The following is a 22,118-nucleotide window of genomic DNA, read 5'->3' on the forward strand; positions in this document are numbered from 1 at the left end:
AAGGCCTCCTCAGACAGCCAATTTGCTTTTTCGCATTTCTTTTTCTTGGGGATGGTCTTGATTCCTGTCTCCTGTACAATGTCACGAACCTCCGTCCATAGTTCATCAGGCACTCTGTCTATCAGATTTAGTCCCTTAAATCTATTTCTCACTTCCACTGTATAATCCTTAGGGATTTGATTTAGGTCATACCTGAATGGTCTAGTGGTTTTCTCCACTTGCTTCAATTTCAGTCTGAATTTGGCAATAAGGAGTTCATGTTCTGAGCCACAGTCAGCTCCCGGTCTTGTTTTTGCTGACTGTATACAGCGTCTCCATCTTTGGCTGCAGAGAATATAATCAGTCTGATTTGGGTGTCGACCATCTGGTGATGTCCATGTGTAGAGTCTTTTCTTGTGTCGTTGGAAGAGGGTGATTACTATGACCAGTGCGTTCTCTTGGCAGAACTCTATGAGCCTTTGCCCTGCTTCATTCTGTACTCCAAGGCCAAATTTACCTGTTACTCCAGGTGTTTCTTGACTTCCTACTTTTGCATTCCAGTCTCCTATAATGAAAAGGACATCTTTTTTTGGGTGTTAGTTCTAGAAGGTCTTGTAGGTCTTTATAGAACAGTTCAACTTCAGCTTCTTCGGCATTACTAGTCAGGGCATAGCCTTGGATTACCATGATATTGAATGGTTTGCCTTGGAAAAGAACAGAGATCATTCTGTCATTTTTGAGATTGCATCCATGTACTGCATTTTGGACTCTTTTGTTGACCACGATGGATGGCTACTCCATTTTTTCTAAAGGATTCCTGCCCACAGTAGTAGATATAATGGTCATCTGAGTTAAATTCAGCCATTCCAGTCCATCTTAGTTTGCTGATTCCTAGAATGTTGACGTTCACTCTTGCCATCTCCTGTTTGACCACTTTCAGTTTGCCTTGATTCATGGACCTAACATTCCAGGTTCCTATGCAATATTGCTCTTTCCAGCATCGGACCTTGCTTCTATCACCAGTCACATCCACAACTGGGTGTTGTTTTTGTTTTGGCTCCATCCCTCATTCCTTCTGGACTTATTTCTCCACTGATCTCCAGTAGCATGTTGGGCACCTACCGACCTGGGGAGTTCATCCTTCAGGGTCCTATCTTTTTGTCTTTTCATACTGTTCATGGGGTTCTCAAGGCAAGAATAGTGAAGTGGTTTGCCATTGCCTTCTCCAGTGGACCACATTCCATCAGACCTCTCCACCATGACCCATCCGTCTTGGGTGGCCCCACACGGGATGGCTTAGGTTCATTGAGTTAGACAAGGCTGTGTTCCTGTGATCAGATTGGCTAGTTTTCTGTGATTATGGTGTCAGTGTGTCTGCCCTCTGATGCCCTCTCTCAGTGCCAACCGAGAGTTATGTCTAATATAACTCCACCAAATATTTAGAATAGGTCAGAAAGATGTACCAGAGTGCAAGTTAGTTACCACCTCATAATGTACCCCCTAACCAGGGATGTCCTTGGGAGGATGGTAGCCCGCCTCGCCCCACACTTACTGCTTCCTGTATGGAGAGATGGGACCACCGTCCTCCCCCGCAACCCCCGAGACCACACAAAGGGCAGCCCAGCCCCCCGCCGCAAGGTCCCCGATACTTAGAGACTCATATCCTGGGTATCCTTGAGCTCCGCACCCACTGCACACACCAAGAGTCGCTTCCTAGCTTTTTGTAAGACAGAAAGATTGCCTTTGGTTTCAGGACACTACAAACTCAGCACGGAGGTCATTCTGCGTACATCACAGATGTCAGCTCTGGCCTCTGTGGGTCCACGGGGGAGCAGGAAGCCTGGCGGCGCCCACGGTGTTCCGGTTTGTGGAGGAAGGCCGTTGGCCGCTTGCTGGGATTTGGGATCTGAAACAAACGATGAATTCTGACTCAGCCGCCGACCTGCCGCTCTGGTCTGTGGTGTCAGTGGGGATGTGGGAGGGGGGACGCTGTCACACGGTCTGGGGTCTGCAGGGTGGCCCAGCCCAAGTCCACTGCTTCAGGTCCCCCATCCCTGTGCTGGGCTGACATCACTCCATCCCAGGCCTCCAAACCTGTGGCCCTCCCAGCCACCCGGACACCCCCCACTGGACATGCACAGGCCCGGAGGAGCCCATCGGTCACCCCCACACACACCAGCTCACCCACCAGGGTGGCTCTCTGCAGCCACACCGCCATCCCCCCGCCCTCTGCTCCTGCCTGCCGACCAGCCTAGAGCTCAGCAAGGCCTCAAAACTGCTATCTTCCTTCTGACCTGGAGCCTACAAACAGCGCTCCATCCTCCAGTTTCGCTGGAGAGCAAGCCCTTCCCCTCGCTGGGCCAGGTCTACTGCCGTCTCTGGGGATCCGTCCTCCGCAAGGCCACTACTGCTATTTTCCCAGCACAAGCCAGACCCCTCCATCCCTACTTCAAACCTTCCATGTCTGTTAATAGAAACACTGGAGGGCTCTCTCCCGACACCTGCCATGTTTCAGGACTGAGCCGGGGGCTCCCCAAAGCCTCACAGACACCTAATGAGAAGAGGATCACCCCAGGGAACAGGGGAGAAAGCCGAGGTCCACGACTTTCAGGACAAAATCCCAGAGTCATTACTGGAACCAGGCCCTTCTTGCTCATTAGTTTTCAGAATTCAGGAAGCATTAGGACTTGGGTCATGTTAACAATGCGGATGGCCGGGTTCTAACCCAAGAGACCGGGATTCAGGGAGTCTGAGGTCAGACGGGAATCTGCAGTAACAGGCGGCAGCCCCTCTCACCCCGCCCCAAACGACAACACACACACACACACACACACACACACACACACACACACACACACACGGAAAGGGGCCCTGCCCCCTCTCCCTGCCCCACCCCCTCCCGGTGCTACAGGTACCCAGAGCCACTCCCTTTAGGCAAACCAGTGCTACCTGTCCATTGGCCCCGCCCCTGCTGCATCAGCCAGCTCTCTCCTCTCTGCCATCAGGATGGGCTCAGTGGGGGACTTCCCTGGCGGTCCAGTAGCTAAGACTCTGTGATCCCAGTGCAGGGGGCCGGAGTTTGATCTCTGGCCAGGGAACTAGACCCCACATGCCACAACTCAAGATCCCACGTGCTGAAACTAGGACCTGGCCCAGCTAAATAAATAACTTTTAAAAAAATGACGCTCTGCGGACACACCTCCCCGGGCGTCCGCACACCCTCTGCAGCTGAGTCTTGGTCACTGGCTCCCAGCAGGTTCACTGGGACCGCTGATGGGCTCAGCTGCCTCCTGTAAGGCAGGGCCTCAGGCACCAGGGACATGCTCCCTGCCATCTCTTCAGGGCCCAATGACATTCCTAGGATGGTGCGTGAGGCCTGAGCAGATGAGAGGGTGCCTGGTGGACCCCGAGACCCACAGCCAAATCACCTACCTGGACGCGGGGAGCAGATGCACCATGGCCTGAGAACACAGGTGGGAGGTGGCCCACCACAGCCACTGGATGTCACTGGGCATGTCCGGAAGCCACGTCACCAGTCTGCAGGAGGGAAATGCAGAGACACACCCCTTGTATGCAGGTGAAGACAAGCCACAGCAAAAGGACAAGAAGAAACCCCGCCCGAAGGCAGACATCTGACGACAGTGCCATCATCCAGGTAAACGGCCAGGGTCACTTCTCACCCCAAGCTGATAAATTCTGCAAGGCAAGCCCACCTAAAAGCCCTAAAGCAAAATGGGGCCACTTTGGATTCAGGAGAGCTCAAGGGACTTACATGGAGAAAAAAGGCCTGGGTCTTCGAAGACCCCGCTCCTCTGGGGCAGCGTGGACCCTGACACACAGCATCTTCTGGTTGAAACACCACCCCTGCACCCACATGGAAGGTGCTCGGCCACATGCACGCCCACAGACGAAGCTGCCAAGGAGGCCTGACCTCTGCCCTCCAGGCCTCCAACACCCCAGACACGAAAAGGACCCCATGTCTCGGGCTTTAGGAAATGTCAGCAGAGGACTCCCCTGGCGGCTCAGTGGTGGAGCGCGCCTGCCAACGCAGGAGGCGTGAGTTCCAGCCCTGCTCCAGGGAGATCACACATGCCACAGGGCAACTAAGCCCGCGCGCCACAACTAGCGAAGCCCGCGCGCCACAACTAGAGAAGTCCGCGCGCTTCTTGGTCTGAAAACCAAGCACAACCACAACAAATAAATAAAAGAACTTATCAAACTATTCTTTTTAAACAAAAGGAAGGAAAAAATATGCCAGAGCTGCCCGCCCTCCTCCCAGGGCGAGGCAGGTGGCTGAGTGGTGGGGCTGGGGAGTGATCTGGGAGGTCCAGCAGAGCCAGAGAACTGAGCTGGAGTTTGAAGGACGGCTGGGACTTTCAAGGGCTTCTCTCACAGCTCAGCTGGTAAAGAATCTGTTAGCAATGCAGGAGACTCTGCTTCTATTCCTGGCTGGGGAAGATCTGCTGGAGAAGGAAGAGGCTACCCAGTCCAGGATTCTTGGGCTTCCCCTGTGGTTCAGCTGGCAAAGAATCCGCCTGCAATGCAGGAGACCCCGGTTTGATCCCTGGGTTGGGAAGATCCCCTGGAGAAGGGAAAGGCTCCCCACTCCAATATTCTTGGCCTGGGGAATTCCTTGGACTGGATAGTCCATGGGGTCGCAAAGAGTCGGGCATGACTGAGTGAGCTTCACTTTCACTTTGGGACTTTTAAAAAGACAGACTGAAAGACATGCTGACTACGTTGCTAAAAAGAAAATAAACAGTAAAGTAGACGTGAAGAAAATGGAGGGAAAACAAATGCCCAGGAACCTAGCAGCCACATAGCTTAGGCCTCGGGATCCTTCCGACACACCAGGAGTAAATCCCCCTCCCTCCCAAAAATGTAGACCTGCAAGAAGTGACAAACCTAGGCGTCGGGGTGGCCAGGGGCTCGCCAACCAGGCGCCTTTCCAGGGTGTTCCACGCAGACTGTGAGCTCCACCCGGATGTGTAAGGAGCCAGGCTCTGAGCTGAATCCTCACCCGACCCCCCAGCCCCGAGAGGAAGCCACAAAGCCACGGGCAGTGTTCACCTCTGGACCACAGCGATGGCAGACTCCACGGGCAGTGTGCAGGGCAGCATCACGTAGGACATGATCTTAACTGGGAAGAAGCTGAAAATCTTGTTTATGAACCCGTCTCGGCTTCTCATTGCATTCCTCAGTGCTAAAAAACACAAGTCAGAGGTCTGTTTCCCACCAGCGTAAAAACCAAACCACCTTCCCCAGCTGGTGCCGGGAATTTCTATAAATCCTACCAATCCTGGCAGCTATGCAATCAGAAAGTGAAAAAGTGAAAGTGAAAGTTTCTGAGTCATGTCCCACTCTTTGTGACACCATGGACTGTAGCCTGCCAGGCTCCTCTGTTCATGGGATTCTCCAGGCCAGAATACTGGAATGGATAGCTTCCCTTCTCCAGGGGATCTTCCCAAGCCAGGGATCGAACCCATGTTTCCCACATCGCAGGTGTGTCCTTTACCATCTGAGTCACCAGGGAAGGAATCAGAATCTATCACAAATGAGATCAGATGTGGGATGTGCCTACACAGCCCTTGGATCGCCGACAGGACACAGGGTCCCTTTTAAAGAGTTTCTTTTTAACGGACTCCCTGGAGAAGGGAATGGCAGCCCACTCCAGTATTCTCGCCTGGAGAATTTCATGGACAGAGGAGTCTCCTGGGCTACAATCCATGGTGTCCCAAACAGCTGGACACAACTGAGCAGCATTCATTACTACTTCATTTTTAAATTTATTTATTGAATTTATTTGGCTGTGCTGAGTCTTAGTTGTGGCATGTGGTATCCAGGTCCTGGGCCAGGGATCAAAACTGCATTGAGTCTTAGTCACTGCATTGAGTCTTCCAGAATGGAAATCCCACTTCACTTTAAATTCCTTTTGGAGGCGGACACAAACATCTCAAATCTCCCCAGCCCAGGCTTCATGACCTTTTCTTTGCATCTGCAGTTGGATTCCCCTCTTCCACCCGGACCCGCTAGCCGTCTGTTTTCCCGTTGTGATGACCTCACGATGCCGCAGATCACAACAACCGGAGCAGCTGTAGGATACTGCAACTCCTAGGGCATTAGTGCCTGAGGCAAGAAACAGCGGCCCTTTCATCTTTGCTGCTGTTCAGCCTCAGTCGTGTCTGAAGACTGCAGCACGCCAGGCCGCCCTGTCATTCACTGTCTCCTGGAGCTTGCTCAAACCCATGCCCATCGTGTCGGTGATGCCATCCAACCATCTCATCCTCTGTTGACCCCTTCTTCTCCTGCCCTCAATCTTTCCCACCATCAGGGTTTTTTCTGATGAGTCAGTTCTTTGCATCAGGTGGCCAAAGTATTGGAGTTTCCGCTTCAGCATCAGTCCTTCCAGTGAATATTCAGGACTGATCTCCTTCAGGATGGACTGCTTGGATCTCCTTGCATCCAAGAGACTCTCAAGAGTCTTCTCCAGCACCACAGTTCAAAAGCATCTATGCTTGCGCGCTCAGCTTTCTTTATACTCCAACTCTCACATCCATACACGACTGCTGGAAAACCCACAGCTTTGACCAGATGGAACGAAGACCCAGTGCAACTGAAAATAAATTTAAACAAACAAACAAACAAACCCAGCTGCAATGTTATGTGCCAGCCTGGATGGGAGGAGGGTTTGGGGGCGAATAGATACCTGTATGGCTGAGTTTCTTCACTGCTCACCTGACACCATCACGACACTGTTAATCGGTTCTACCCCAATATAAAATGTCTTTGGTGTTAAATAAATAAGTAAAATACAAACTCAGCTGGAGCTTGTTTTCCTCTGGCCATGACCGCATGGGAAGGGAGACAGAGCAAGGACTCAGGGGGATAGGAGGTCCATGCGGGGAGGCGGGAGCCCCACCAACCTGCGCTGGTCACTCTGCCCTGCTTCTTCCCAAGCAGCAGCTCGCCCTTCCTCCACAGCTCACGGGGAGGCCGCCCTTCCTGCTCTGAAAGGGTCACCGACCACCGCCTCCTCTGTGCGCCCCCTCCCCACCCCCCAGAGCCAGTACCCATGGTGAGCTTGGGCGAGAGGGTCTCCAGGACGCTCTCGTCCCAGGAGAGCACCCCAAGGCGCACTTGTTCCAGCAGCTCCTCTCGCTCAGGCCACGCCTCCCAGGTGGCCACGCCCAGAAAAGGCTCCAGGCTCTCAGGCTCCGCCTCTGGCTCCGACTCTGCTGGGGACACACTCAGGCACAGATGGGGCCCGTCGCGGATGCCTGCGAAGGGCACGGAAACAAAACCGATCAGGCGATTTCGGGCAAGGGGTCACTACTCGCCCAGCTACCCTGCCCACCCAGTTAGAGGGAAGCTAACAGGCCTGTTAGGACACGGCGGGGATCCACCTGGGAATAATCTGCCTGGGATCCACCGTGCTCCACCTCCCTTTTCCTAACACGCAAAGCGCAGTGTGGGCCTTTGAAGCTGGATGGAGGAGGCGGGCAGCTGGCTCGGTCACTCACCAGCCTGTGGGCTCTAGAGCCACACGTGGACCCAGGAGGTTCAGAGGGAAGGATGATAACTGATTTATGACAACTGCACCACTGGTGAAGCCCAATGTTCCAGACCCTGCAGCAGCCACGCAACTGCTCCCAGCTGAGTGCTGAGGAATCAGAAGCCCAGAGAGGTGAAGCGATTTGCCTAAAATCACACAGCCGACAAGCGTCAGAGCGAGATTCGAACCCAGGTCTGACATCAACGATGGCACCCTTCCATCACACGACCTCGGAAAGAAGCCACAGGTCGGGGAGTCTGTGCTGGCCCTGCCCTGGGTGCCAGGGCTCAGGGGCTGATCCCAGTGGGTGGTTCCTGCTCTCACGCTGGGTGGGGACGGGAGGACGGGTAGACTTGGATGCCCACGCCTTCCCTAGCTCACCTCTTGCTTCCAACCTCGGGGTTAAAAGCCCAGGGGCTGTCCCTGCATGCCCCCCACCTCACTCCCAAGCTACACCTCCCACTTCGACTCCCTTGGATCTTTCCAGCCTCTGACAGACACACAACTCAGCCTCTGGAGAGGTATTCTCTCTTAGGAATGTTTCAGAGAATCTGTTTCCAGGGAATACCTGCCCTGCCCCCACGCATCCTCTAGTGAACCCCAAGGAAGCCAGGTTGACCGAGGCAGAACCTTGCTTAGATCCCTAAACCCAAACCCAGCACCAATGCTGCTAGCGCCCAGCCCCACGCCAGGATTTAGAATTACTAAGATCAGCTGGCATCATTTACTCCAAAGTCCTTTTGCTACGGATGTGGAAACAGAGGCCCAGAGAGAGGAGTGGCTTGCCCAGTCACCTAGCGACTTCTATAGGGTCCCTCATTGTCTTTTATTCCCAGCTGGCTCCCAAATTTCAATCCCAGTCCAGGCCTGCTGTCTAGAACCCCGAATTCTGACATCACTATGCCCACTATGCCTGGGTGCATGCCTGCTAAGTTGCTTCACTCGTGTCCGACTCTGAGACCCCATGGACTGTAGCCCGCCAGGCTCCTCTGTCCATGGAGATTCTCCGGGCAAGAATACTGGAGTGGGTTGCCAGGCCCTCCTCCAGGGAGTCTTCCCGACCCAGGGAACGAAGCTGCATCTCCCGCAACTCTCGCATTGGCAAGTGGGTTCTTTACCACGAGCGCCACCTGGCAAGGCCCAATGCCGCCTGCCCAACCACCCAAATCTGTCCCAGGGCACCACCCATGGGGCTCTCGAGCTTTCCTGCAGGACCCGTGCCCTCCCAAGGGCCCAAACCGAGAGCGCCGCCCTCTGCTCCGGTCCTGACCACAGAAGCCAAGGGCAGAGCTTAATCCCCAAGTCCTCCTCCTTGGGGACCTCTGGTTGGTCGTCTCCCAGTCCTGTCCCGCCCCTTCCACCTCCCCAAGCCCACGGCGGCCACCTTGACCGGGGATGTTGGCCTAACCCTCTCTGTAGCGCGGCCATGGGCCCTGGCAAAGCTCCCTCTGCCTGCCCCCACTCCAGCGTCAGCAGCCCGCCATGGCTCCCCATGGCTGTGAGATCCAAGCCCCTCACCACCTCCACGAGGCCCAGCCTTGCCCCTCTTTCCACTCACCCCCATTCCTGCCTCCCCGAATCTGTTCCTCTGTCCCCCACCCCCACCACTCCAGTGACACACGCCTTCTTTCCACCTCGAAGACTGTCTGCAGGCCTCATGCTCACATACCCCCATGCCTAAAACATTCCTGTTCACCCTCAAAGCATCACTGCAGATTCGCATCCTCCCAGGAGCCCTGCTTTCCCTTTCCTTGCAGAACCCACCCCCCGCCCACCAACTGAACCCCATTTGAATCTACATATCCTGTAGGGCACTGAGCACTCTGTCAGCCTTCTATGTACGTACCTGCCCTCCTCCCCAGTCTCAAGACTAAGCTCCAGGCAGGCAGACCCTTCAGTGGGAGAGGAAGCCGGGGCTGTGACCTCTGCAGGGTCAGCAGCGCTGATCCCAGCTCTGCTCCCTGGAATGCGGGCCATGGCTGCCTCCATCTCCCCATCTGTAAAATGGGGGCAACGATTTCCTATCTCTCAGGGCCGAGCCAGATGGCAGGTGAATGTGCTGAGCATTGGGTGGTGGATCCAGCACGGTTCCCCTGGTGACCAAGACTGTGAACAGAAAGCTGGCTCAAAGGGCATGGCTGTCGCCCCCACCATACGCACCGTTCTTCTCCAAGAACCTGAGCGCGTCTAAATATCCTTGAAGGCACATCTCTCCAAGCACCTGTGAACAAACCACGTGAAGTTAACCGCAGGCGGAGTCACCACGCGCCATTCCTTTCAGCATCACCTGAAGATGGCAGGCTCAGAGAAAGAATCCTCCGAGCTCCGAGTCGATGCCGTGTGTGGACGGGGCTCTGTGCTACCGGGAGAAGGCAGCCCCGCTTCCTGGCAGGACTTGACTCGAACGACACCCGCTCCGCGCACAGCCCAGGCTGGCGCCCCAGCATGACGGGAGCTGGTTCCTCTGGTCTCCTTTGGTCCCTGGACAAGCCTCCATCCTCACAAATAGCGGGGCCTGATCTGCTTGTCGTGGGACATTGGGCTGCCTCCTCTGCACTCAAACCACACGGGCACCCGATGCTGTGGCCCAGCCTTCTCTCCACCTGTGAGCACACACCTCCAGGTACGCCGTATGGCATGGCCTTCTTTCTCCCCAGAGAGCTGTCACTGTGCAGATTCTACCAACTTTCTTACTCTATTAGGGTGGTAAGGTCCACCACACTATAGCGACAACCAAGAAAAGATTAAACGGGGAATTTCCCGTGTGGTCCAGCAGTTAAGACTCCACGCTTTCACTGCCAAGAACCCAAGTTCAATCCCTTAAGATCCTACAAGTCTCAAGGCAGAGCTGGGGGTGGGGGAGATTCAGCCACCACATGCAGTGTAATTCCTGACCATGGCTGCCAAGAATCACTGGGGGACTTCCCTGGTGCTCCAGTGGGTCAGGCTCTGCACTCCCGAGCCAGGGGCTTTTAATCTCTGGTCAGGGAGCTAGATCTTGTGCCACAACTAAGACCCAGTGTAGCCAAATTAATTAATTAATTTAAAAAGAGAATCATTGGGATAATTAAAAAAAAAAAAAGACACCCTACTGCCCAAGCTGTGATGTGCTATGACCAGTCGTGTCCAACTCTTTGCCAACCCCATGGACTGTAGCCCGCCAGCCTCCTCTGTCCATGGGATTTCCCAGGCAAGAATACTGGAGTGGGTTGCCATTTCCTCCTCCAGGGGATCTTCCCGACCCAGGGACCCAACCTGAGTCTCTTGCATCTCGTGCATTGGCAGATGGATTCAGGCTGTGGATACTTAAGCCTTAGCCCCTGGAAGTGGGATCTCAGTGGCGACCCCCAGCCCTCCCTTTCAGTGGCCCCGGGGGATTCTGGTGACCAGCAGGAGGCAGCACTGGGCTGAGTCCCTTTTCCAGGCTGGGGTTTGTTGCTGCTGGTCAGTCAGTGTGGAGGACAGCTGCTGCTCTGCTCGCTCAGTCGGGTCCGACTCTTTGTGACCCTTTGGGCTGTAGCCCGCCAGGCTCCTCTGTCCCTGGGATGTTTCAGGCAAGCATACTGGAGTGCCTTGCCATTCCCTTCCCCCGACTCAGGGATTGAACCCACTTCTCCCGCGTCTCCTGCATTGCAGGCAGATTCTTTACCCAGTGAGCCATCAGGGAAGCCTGAAGAGCTGCTGGGTCCCCTGGCAAAGAGGGATGCAAAGGGGAGAGCAGCACCCCCAGAACTCAGAGCCCCCCTCACCTTGACATCCGGGGGGAAGAGCGACTGGAACATCAGGCAGAGGTTCTCTGTGCAGAAGTGCATGTTGAGCCTGGTGAAGCCTTCGTGAAGTAAGAACGTGGACTTGACTCTGGGGCTGATGTCGCTCTCCCCATAGAAGGGAGACACGGTGATGGTTGTTTTGGAATCAATGAAGGGTAAGTTATCAGTTATTCCTCCATCCACATATCGCTTTTAAGGGAGAAGGAAAAAGGAAAAAAGCACACACTGTCAGAAGCTCTGGGCTGGAGTTTTCTGTGTGTTTCAGATTAGGGACAGAGACTTCTCAGAGCCGCAGGCAGACCTAGTGAGAGAACAGGGAGCTTGGAACAACTCGCAGCAAACCCCTAGTGAGCATTTCTGCGCCAGCAGGCTGCAGGCTGGCACTCAGGACTGCCACATGCTGCTGGGTGCTCCGCGGTGCTCCGCCCAGCTGGGAGCGCCCCCAGGCGAGTCCATGCAACTTGCCTCCACTAGGGGCGCTGTGTGCACTCAGGGCAGAGTGTGATGTAGATCAGGCTGAAAGGGAGACAGATGTCATGGGTTCAATTCCAGAGGCCCCCAGCTGCTGGAGCAATCTCGGACAAGACACTTAACCTGCGGTCCTGACTCTCTGCCCACACCTGGGCAATGAGGACCAGCACTGGAGACTTAAATGACGTGGTGAACCTGGGACCTGAGCTCTTAAAAAATGGCATCTTATCCCACAGCTACGGTGCATTTGGGGTAAGTACTGTGAGAATCCATTTTCCTATATTCCATGGTAAGCGCTCTGTTGTGTCCAACTCTTTACGACCCCATGGACTGTAGCCCACCAGGCTCCTCTGCCCATGGGATTCTCCAGGCAAGAATACCTGGAATGGGGGTGCCATTTCCTACTCCAGGGGATCTTCCCAATCCAGGAATCAAACCCAAACTCTTGCGTCTCCTGCATTGGCAGGTGGGTTCTTTGTCACTGAGCCACCTGGGAAGTCCTCCTATTAATATATTCATAGCCTCAATGAAGAATTACAGAGAGGAAAAAAAATATTCATAGCCTTGAACAACCCTAGTGCCCAAGGCCAGGCTGGGGCAGACAGGTTTTGCTACAGTTTGGATAGAGTCTGGACCTGTGAAACCAACCTCTTGAATGATTCCCAAAGCTAAAACCATCCCAGCCCAGCTGTCAGTGCCCACCGTGGGGGTGGGGGGCCTTCAAATATCACAACTATCACAAATAGCAAATACCCCAGCCCATCCTTCCAAAGGGAGAAATGTCAGGGCACGCTTTGGCCTAAAACGAGTCCGGGAGAGAATCAGGCATGTTCACGCAAGCCTTAGCTATCAAGAGCGTCCTCTCTTGAGGCCAAAGTGATTAGGTGTGCATACACAGCGGTAGTTTCTATATTCTTGCTGTTTGTCAGCGTCAAAACCCTCACTGGCAGAAAAGGACTCGGAACCTAACGTCAGGAAACTTGAGTTAAGATTGAGAAGGGAGGAAGCAAGTGACTGTTTTTTCAATGATGTTTTATTTTTTTAAATTCATGTTTATTGGAGTCTAGGTGCTTCACAATGCTGTCTTACGTCTCTGCTGTAGAGCAGAGTGACTCTGTTCTACATACACATATATCCTCTCTTTTGCCCCTCAAGGTCTATTCTAAAGTCCAATGACTCTTCTGTCGTCTGGAATCTTTCCTCCAGCCTGAACTTTCCTAGAGGAATGTTCCGGGTTTGCTCAGTGGCATCTCAAGAAGGCTCCGTTCTGATTGTCAGCAGGTTTCATCTGAGGACACTGAGGGTGTGACTGAGTGTGCACCACGGCGGGAGCAGCCAAGGGGAGTGCAAAGATGACAATAACAACAACGACAAAACCGCCCATATTTACCTGGTACTTAAGAGAGCCAGGCTCTGTGCTGGGGACTTCGCTGTGCTATTGCCAGGTAATTTCCACGACGGTGGAACAACTGCCCAGTGTTATTGACTCCCAGGTTGCAATTCAATCTAAGAGTTAAGACATGTGTCCAGCGACGTCCCTGGAGGCTCAGTGGCTAAGATTCCACACTCCCAATACAGGGGGCCGGGTTCAGTGGCTGGTCAGGGAACTAGACCCAGGACACCACAGCTAAGAGTTTGCATGCTACAACTGAAGATCCAGAGTACCGCAACTAAGAGCTGGCACAGCCAAATCAACACATAGACGTTAGAAAGAAAGATAGGAACATGTCAACGTGGCCCAGCTAACGTGGGCTAAAGCAGACACTCGATTCTAGGTTTGTCTGCCAGGCAGGGGCTGTGAGAACCGCAGGGAACCATCTCATGGCTCCAGGACTCAGTCTTCTCATCTGTAAATAGGGCCCGCATGTGTCTGTCCTGTGGAAGCTCCGGGGCATGAATGAGGCTGTTCATGACCTGCCTTTGCAACGTGAGGCCCGCACTGCTGTTAAAGCGTGAACCAAAAGGGCTTCTGAAGTGCCTTACTGCTGAGACATGGGGATGTCTCGTCTTCTCTCCCACAGCTGTGACAACCTAAACGGGCTCCAGACATCGCCGGGTGTCCCGGGACAGGGGGACAGAATTATCCAGCAACTACGGCCCTAGAGGGAGGCTGCCAGGTGGTCCGGCATCCGGCCCACAGTCCGCAGGACCAGCGCTCGGCGTCTGCTCTTCCTCCTGGGCCTGTGCTCAGGGACAGCGACATGTGTCCACACAGGTGTTGACTCACAGCCCTGTCGGCAGCCTCTGCCCAAAGCCATGGGCTGAAAAGGACAGAGTCAGAGGCAGAGAGGATTGAAACTCTCAGCTCCTCAGAATAAAACCTTAAGTGAGTAAACTGACTCTTAAGCATCTTATACTCTAAGCAGGCCACTGGGCACCTCTTTCGGTGCTCATGTGGAGATTACACAAACAGCTTATGTTACAGGTAAGCAGTTAATTATCCCACATGAAGTCAGTTTTGCTTCAAGAGAGCTTGGAAGGGGTTCAGCTATGGAATCTCTGTCTGAAGGCTGAGGGGCAAAAGGCTTTCTTCATTTAGGGACAGGTCTCAGAGGCCCAGGGTGCCTGAACCCACTGCCTTGTCCTCCTTGTTTTTTCAAAGATGCTTATGGGATCTTGTTTCCTGGACCAGGGATGGACCCAGGCCCCTGGCAGTGAAAGTGCAGACTCCTAACCACTGGACCACCAGGGAATTCCCAGGAACACAGTTTAAAAGTGGACTTACCACGCCTCTGAAGGAAGGGGGGATCAAGCCAAAGACGACAGGGATGTAGCAGGAACAATACAAGGCCTGAGAAGACAAAAGAGAGTGAAACCACAGCACAGCCCAGAGCAGGCAGCCTTTTACCCCTGGGCCTTTACAAGCCTTCTCCAAGCAAGGAGAGCAATGAGCCTGAAAGCGCTGTTGGCAGAGCCGCTGCTTTACTAAATGGTTGAATGAAAATGAGCCCGCCCATACACATCTGACTCTCTGTGACCCTGATGGACTGTAGCCCGCCAGGGTCCTCTGTCTATGGGGTTTTCCAGGCAAGAATGCTGGATCAGGGAGCCATCTCCTCCTCCAGGGGATCTTCCTGACCCAGGGATCGAACCTGCATCTCCTGCACCTATCGGCACCACAGGCAGGTTTTTACCACTGCGCCACCTGGGAAGCTCAGGGTCCACGTGTAACTTCAGACTTAAACCTCCCGTCTCTGCTCCCCACGAGGGTCCCACTGGGCCATCACAGACAGGACCAACTAGTTGCTGACTAGCTGATTGCCTGGCAAGGAGATTAGATCAGGGCTTTGCAATTACTGCCATTCATCAGAATCTCCTGGAAAGCTTGGCCAACCACAGACTCGGGGCCCCACCCCTAAGATTCTGAGGAGGCAAGTTGGAGGCGGGGCCTGAGAGCCTGAGATACTGCTGCCTGGTCGCCCAGGGACCACGCTCTGCGCCTCACCGGCTAGCGAGCATAAGCATGATGTAACACTGGTGCAACGAGAGAAAAGAGCTCCTGTGGGGATGCGCGGGTGCTGGGTGCCTAGAAAATGCTCCTGGAAACAGCTTAGGCGGAAGACGACACTGGCTGCTGGGAAGCAGCTGGTTACCTATGCCAGGCAGCTTGCTCGTCCGGACCCGTGTTAAGTGAAATGACACCCAAGGCATTCTCACAAAAGACATCAGCCAAACCAAACGGTATTTTGATGTCACCAATGATCTTCTCTGTGCTACAGCCAGAGGACAGAGGTAACCGAGACACGCTCCCACCCGTGTGGGGCTTCAGTGGACACGTCCTCATTAAGGAACAGGCATCGTTGGGAGGAGGGCCACACACATAAGGTCCCTGGAGCAGGGCTTATGATCCAAGTCGGGAAGGAGGGGGAGACACTGTCTGAACCTGACACCGTCTGGGACACCCCAGGGTTGCACATGCTGTGGACCGGACCGCTGGAGGCACACAGCTTACATCACTCTGGTACAGTGAAGCCAACCAGCATCACGGGCAACCAGGTTCTCTTGCATCTTAAGTAAAAACTGGGGCCGATTGGCCTACAACAGCCCCTCCCTGTGTTGCTTCCAAAACAAAATGGCCCTTCCGACTAGACAGTACCAGATAAACAAACCGCTTACGTCCACGACTTCAGCTTTGGAATGAAAATCCGACACCAGCACGTTTTCTCCGTCGGACACTCTGGTAAGTGACATGACCATCTTGCCAGAGAGCAGCTGGTGGACGTTGTCGGGGAGGTGTCTGTGGAGAATGTCTCGGACATGCTTGCTCAAGCTGAAGGCTGGGTGGAGGATCCCCAAGTTCCGGCTCCTGACAGTCCGGACAACGTCCACGAGGATCCGCAATCTCTGCTCTGGGTGCGGGGTGAGGTGGGGGAGAAGGGAGGTGTGGGGGTGGAGAGAGAAATATGCAAAGGAATGTACCACCCTGGAGGCGGGAATTGCTTTGTGGTGGGACCAGGAACCTGATGGCAAGGAAGCTGCCGACCCTCCCCTTTGTCTAAGCCTGGGCTGCCTGATCCGGCTGGTGGTTAGTCCACACTGATGAGTAAAAGACACACCGGATCGCAAGGGCTTAGAACGACAATAACAACAAAAACATTGACTCTCTCACAGATGATGTTTTGTATTGATTAGATGTGAAAATGGTAATATTTTGGCTATACTGGGATCAAGAAAACACATTTCACTGATGTCTTTTACTTCTTCCATGTGATTCAATGGACATGAATTTCAGAAAATTCTGGGAGATACTGAAGGACAGGGAAGCCTGGTGTGCTGCAGTTCATGGGGTCACAAGGAGTCAGACACGATTTAGCGACTGAACCACAACAACTAGGAAACATGAGATTTACATATTCCTGTTGGTCGGAGCCGTTCCTGACCCACCCAGACCAGAGGAACGGGCCTCCAAAGGCCCAGGGAGCCCTCTCTTTGTCTTCATCCCTGCATCAAGGCCAGATGCCATGAACCCACAGCATCAGAGCTTGAGCATGGATGGACCTAACCCTGCAGGGAGCAGACAGCAAGTGCAGGCTGGGACCTGACTTTGAATCCTGTCTCTTGCTTACTAGCTGAGCAACTTCAACACGTTACATCCCTGCTTCTGAGCCTCAGACAGTATGTTTTGAACATGGGACAACACTCACCTACATTTTGGAGACAGAAAAGGTTAGGTACACTGAAATCTGTACACGGTCAACGCAGAGGAAGCACCTCATATTTTCTTATTTATTTAAGAATAACATAAAAACATATTTTCTTATTTACTTGTCTGCACCAGGTCTTAGTTGGGGCACACAGGATCTTTGATCTTCATTGTGGCAGGCTAGCGCTTCCATTGCAGCATGCAAATTCCCAGTTGCAGCATGAGAATTCTTCGTTGTGACATGTGGGATCTAGTTCCCCAACCAAGGATGGAACCCGGGTCCCCTGCATTGGGAGCATGCAGTCCTAGCTACTGGACCACCAAGGAAGTCCCTAGACTTAACTTTTAACCTCTGGAAAGGGAAAGAGTCACTCAGCCCTGTGGACCATAGCCCGCCAGGCTCCTCTGTCCATGGGGATTCTCCAGGCAAGAATACTGGAGTGGGTTCTCATGCCCTCCTCCAGGGGATCTTCCCCACCCAGGGATCGAACCTGGGTGTCCTGCAGTGCAGGCAGATTCTTTACCATCTGAGCCACCAAGGACACTTTTAACCTCTAATGCTACAATTGTCAAACCGTCTAGTGGACACAGGGCCCACTCACGCTCCATTTGACCTCACTCACTGGCCTGGTCCCCTCTGGTGGTCTGCACTACCCTGGCAGGCAGGGCTACCCCTGTCCCAGTCCGAGCCCTGGTCGTCCACAGATGTGGGGATGCAGAGGGCCCGGACACGCCAGCAGGCCCTGACCCACTTCTGACTCCACTGGGCTCTCCCTGCACATGTGGCCCCCTTGAGCCCAGACAGAAGGCGCATGACTGCACAGAGCTGCTTGGTTCTGCCAGGCTCTCCTTCCAGGTCAGCCCTGCTTGAGAGGTGCGCTCAGGAACCCTGCCCAAGCCACAGGGCCTGGGAATGCTCCCCGGAGCTCCCCAAAGTCAGACAGGCAGTTAAAGCAGGAAACCGGGGCTCTTAGACTCTGGGGAGCAGTTCTTGCCAAAACCTCCAGACCCTTTCGGGGGACTTGGTGGTCCTGAGCCTCCCCCTGCAAGCCCAGCCCCCCGCTGCACCTGTCCTCTACCTGTGAGCCCCCGCTGGGCTGGAGTTGGCTGAGTTCCTGTGCTGGGGTCTGTGCATTTGAATCAATGAAACATTTGACTGTCTGGATGTCTCCAGGTCACAAGCCAAGACACAAGGGTTGGCTTTTATCACAGCTCAAGTCCAAGCTGTGCGGACTGCCCGTGTGTCCAGTCTAGTCGCCCCCGAGGTCACATTTCCTGCTCTTTGCCCCTCTCCTTCTCAATGGAGACGGTTGCCAGCATGGCCTCTTCCAATCCCCACCTCACAATCAGCCCAGGGTCTGCTCACTGATCCTATCCAATGGCAGGGCTGCGAGTATTGGCAAGGGATTCCTGGCCTCCAGGAACAGTCATTCCCTGCTGGCAGTGCCCAACACAGCCGTCCCTGGGTAGAGCAAAAAGTAAACAGTTGAGGAAGCCCAGAAAAACAGGGGCCAGTGGGCCAGTGAAAAGAAGCTCTATCGCCCTGTGTGGGCGCCAACAGCCGCACTCGCTCCAGGCTCTGCTCCCTGGCAAAACTACAGGCCAAGGATGCCAGACCCTAGTAATTCAGGCCCGCTGGCCACCAGCCTCGGTCCTCCCCTCCCTCCGGTTTCCACGTGGACGGAGACCTTCACTAGGACAAGATTGAAACACCCAGGACCTGTTTCCAGGGCACTGTGCAGGAACGTGGTGGGGAAGATGGGATGTGAATGTCCAGTCCCCCAAAGGGTCTCAAACACCAGGAAAGGAGGAGAGGAGACAACTTTCCTAATTCCTCTCCTCTCCCCAAAACATCTCTCCTCAACACCCTTTCACCCCAAACCAGCTAGCTGCCTTCTACCTGAGAGGCACCCAGGCGCCAGCCTCCCGCCCCAGGGTTGGGCGGAGTTCAAAGGCCCCCGGGGGCGGCGGGGAGGGGGCAGTCTAAGACCCTCGAGTCTCCAGAGCGAAGAAGGTACCCACCCCTGCCTGGGACACAGCCAGAAACCTCCCTCCGGGCCTCACTTAGGGCAAATGGGAATTCCACTCCCGCGATCCGTCATGCCCCCTCTTCCCCGTCGCTTAGACCACCTGGCTCTAGTCTCGGAGTGGGGTGGGGGGCTTCCTCCAAGACTGGGCAGCAAAAGGGAGGTGAGGCGAGGATGTGCTCCGGGTTTCCTGGCCCGCTTTCAGGGCTCCCCGGCGCCGGGCGAAAAAGATGCACTGGAGGACGCAACTGTTTGGGGGAAGACCCCGGGTTTAGCCGCGCAGGGCCCGCTTCCAGCCCCGGCTCCCAGCGCACGCCCCATCCCGGCGCGGAGCCCGGGACTTACCCAGCGGGATCCCGGCGAGGTAGAAGGCGCAGTGCAGCGTGCCCGACGAGGCGCCGAAGAACTTGCGCGCGTGGCGAAGGAGGTGCGGGGCGCGCTCGCTCAGGCAGCTGGTCACCCCGACGTAGTAGAAGCCCAAGAAGCCGCAGCCGGCGAAGGACAGGCTCCAGCCGCGCTCAGGGTCGTACATAGCGGCGGCAGGTTGGGGCGGCGGGCCCGGGTTCCGAGCGCGCCCAGGCTCCGTCCGGCGCCCACCCTGGCTCTCCGCCGGTCCTGGGCGCTGCAGCCCGGGTTATTCCCGGCGCGACGTCACCGGCCCCGGCCCCGCCCCGCTCGGACCACGCGAGTGAGCCTCTGGGCGGCCCAATGCAGACAGCGCGGCCACCCCGCCCTCCCCGGAGGCGGAAGGCTGGGAGGGGTCTGGACCCCGCGGAGGAGAGGAAAGCAGAAGACCTGTGCCAGGTGAGGGTGGAGAGGGAAGTTCCCGCAGCTCCGTAGACAGTGAAGATGGAGAGCTCCCTTGCCGGTTCCTTTTCATCCCTTAAACCAGTTAGAACTTTACAGCTGCCTACTTAACGTTCTTTGTTTAAATTTTTATTTATTTATTTATTTATTTTTAAATTTTCCGTAGTCCTGTGTCTTCTTTTCTGCCCCAGGGGACCTCCTCTTCACTGCAATGCCTGGGTTCTTCTTGCAGTGCGTTCTCTTGTCGCCGAGCGCAGGCCCCAGGCACACCGGCTTCAGCAGTTGCAACACTTGGGCTCAGGAGTTGCAGTGCGTGGGCCTTTAGGGTGCGTGGGCCTTTAGGACGCGTGGGCTTCAGTAGCTGGGGTTCAGGGGCTTAGTTTCTCCGCAGCCGGTGGAATCTTCCTGGACCAGGGATAGAACTCCTGTGGCCTGTGTTAGCGGGCAGATTCTTATCCACTGAGCCACCGAGGGAGTCCGCCACTTAGGTTCTTAATATGCTTCTGACAGTGTATTCATTTACCTTTTTACAGGAGGAAGCAAGCTTGCAGTAGGCACCAGCATCTAAATAGAATTTCATGTCTTTGACTTCCTACAAGGTTTTGCATGATGTCTTCGGTCCATGGCAAATGGTGGAGATTTTTCAGTGAATGATAATGATACGAAGGTTTCTTTCAAAAATTCACTTCTAAGTCAAAATTGTACATAACAGGTGCTTGGGGGGTGGCGTGGGTGGTGCAGGGTTTGGGGTTCTGGAGGCTCGGGCCCTTAGGAAGTGCCTGGGATCCCCATGGACTCTGGGACGGCACTGCACAGAGAATTTCCATAGCAGCCCGCAAAGGCAGGTTAGGCTCTTGCCCAGAGTTGCAAAGCCAGCAACCAGGTCACTGGGCCATCGCACCCCCTGTTTTGTGGACAGAAACGCCTCTCCCCCCTCCACCAAGCCCACATGGGGTACAGAGTGTGGGCCTTGGGATCGGCCGCCCCCTCTCTGTAATCCTCATCTGTAAAACCACCGGTGGAGACGCTGCCAGGATTCCGAATGTCACCTGTGGCCTGACCACATTGGTTATGCATGACCCCCACCCACAGAGTTTCCCAAGTCTGAGACATCCCCTGTTCCAGGTGAGCCTGGCCTGGAGGTATGGGGGAGGGCCGTGCCAGGATCTGGGCAGAGGCTGAGGCTGGGCTGCTTCAGGGACTGCAGACCCCCAGCGTGAGCCATTCTGTCTCGTCTCTGTGGACCAGACCCCGGGATGTGGGAGCTGCATACCCGAGTACCACCTGGACCATCAGAGCCTCACACAGATACTTCACTGATGGAGGTCCAACGCAAGGAAAGGGGTGGTCCCTCTGTCTGTCCCGGACCATGTTGGCTTGGCTAGGGTGAGGGTGGGGCAGAACTCACAGGCCTGCCCCGACTGACTGCCCTCCACACCCGCCCTACACTCAGGGCTGGGACAGAAATGAAACTTCTGGGTGGGAAAACGGAGGCTGTTGGCAGGGTCCGCTGGGTCCACAATCTCTCGACGACTCCTGCCCCTTACCGGGCACTCCGGCCCCCGCCAGCCCTGCTGTGTTGCGTAGCTGCTCTTAGGACTAAAATTCGAGGCTGTGAATGCAGGTTCCAGATGAGTCGCCCTGCCAACAGCCACTGGCCTTTGCGTTCTCTTCCAATCCATGGATGCACATTCATGGCAGCTGCCAGGGACATCTGTGCTCCCTAGCGTGACCCGGATGAAGGTGGGAAAGGAGCAGGGCTGAGAGTGACCTCTTCGTCACATGGACAGCAAGCGGACACCCTTGTGCCCAAACAAAGAGAAGAAAGGTCTGAGCAGGGGCCCCGGTCCCAGCTCTCTCAGCCCCTTGCCCAGTGCTCCGCAGGGCAGGCTGTGAGCTTTGAAATGGGATCAGTGCTGTTGGGTTAGTCGCTTCAGCCGTGTCCCACTCTTTGCGGCACTATGGACTCTAGCCTGCTCGGCTCCTCCGTCCGTGGAAATTTCCAGGCAAGAATACTGAAGTGGGTGGCCATTTCCTTCTCCAGGGAATCTTCCCAAGCCAGGGATCGAACCCAGGTCTCCCGCACTGCAGGCAGACTCGTTACCATTTGAGCCACGAGGGATGACTGAGCCCAAAAGCAGGCTTCGCCACTCCTTAGTAGAGTTAGATTTTTGCAGGCATCTTTTACCTCTTAGCTCAGTTTCCTTAACCATGTGAGGGTAGGCAGTTTTGATTTTGGGGGGTTTTTTGGCCACACTGCAAGGTTTGCCAAATATTAGTTCCTAAACCAGGGACTGAACCCGTGCACCCTGCAGTGGAGGCGTGAAGTGTTAACCTGTGTTAACACTCCGTGGGAAGTTCTGAGGTTA

The 22,118-nt window shown here is 54.9% G+C and overlaps 1 protein-coding gene across 2 annotated transcripts; it reads right to left on the minus strand.

Annotated features, from left to right (window-relative positions):
* Nucleotides 1-1,262: 1,262 nt before the first annotated feature.
* Nucleotides 1,263-19,599, minus strand: LOC122680580 (1-acylglycerol-3-phosphate O-acyltransferase PNPLA3-like). 2 transcript variants are annotated; one of them, XM_043882116.1, is made up of 9 exons: nt 19,288-19,599; nt 15,889-16,121; nt 14,498-14,563; nt 11,281-11,490; nt 9,692-9,752; nt 7,050-7,256; nt 5,050-5,182; nt 3,412-3,516; nt 1,263-1,945 (listed from the first exon to the last, which is right to left on the minus strand). In XM_043882116.1, exons 1-9 carry the CDS (start codon nt 19,472-19,474, stop codon nt 1,780-1,782), a joined length of 1,368 nt encoding a protein of 455 aa, XP_043738051.1. In that variant the 5' UTR covers nt 19,475-19,599; the 3' UTR covers nt 1,263-1,779. The 2 variants fall into 2 exon arrangements, with proteins under 2 accessions (XP_043738051.1, XP_043738052.1); XM_043882117.1 differs by having other exon boundaries at nt 1,263-1,885; nt 19,288-19,595.
* Between the last annotated feature and the right edge of the window lie 2,519 nt (nt 19,600-22,118).

Source organism: Cervus elaphus, chromosome 22 (assembly GCF_910594005.1).
Source record: "Cervus elaphus chromosome 22, mCerEla1.1, whole genome shotgun sequence".
Classification (NCBI taxonomy): domain Eukaryota; kingdom Metazoa; phylum Chordata; class Mammalia; order Artiodactyla; family Cervidae; genus Cervus; species Cervus elaphus.

Coding starts and splice junctions, on each gene's coding strand:
- LOC122680580 (XM_043882116.1), bottom strand. CDS start 19,474: ATGTACGACCCTGAGCGCGGCTGGAGCCTGTCCTTCGCCGGCTGCGGC. Junction 14,564..15,888: donor CCAAAGCTGAAGTCGTGGAC/GTAAGCGGTTTG, acceptor TTGTCTTCTCAG/GCCTTGTATTGTTCCTGCTA. Junction 9,753..11,280: donor TCTTCCCCCCGGATGTCAAG/GTGAGGGGGGCT, acceptor GTTTGTTCACAG/GTGCTTGGAGAGATGTGCCT.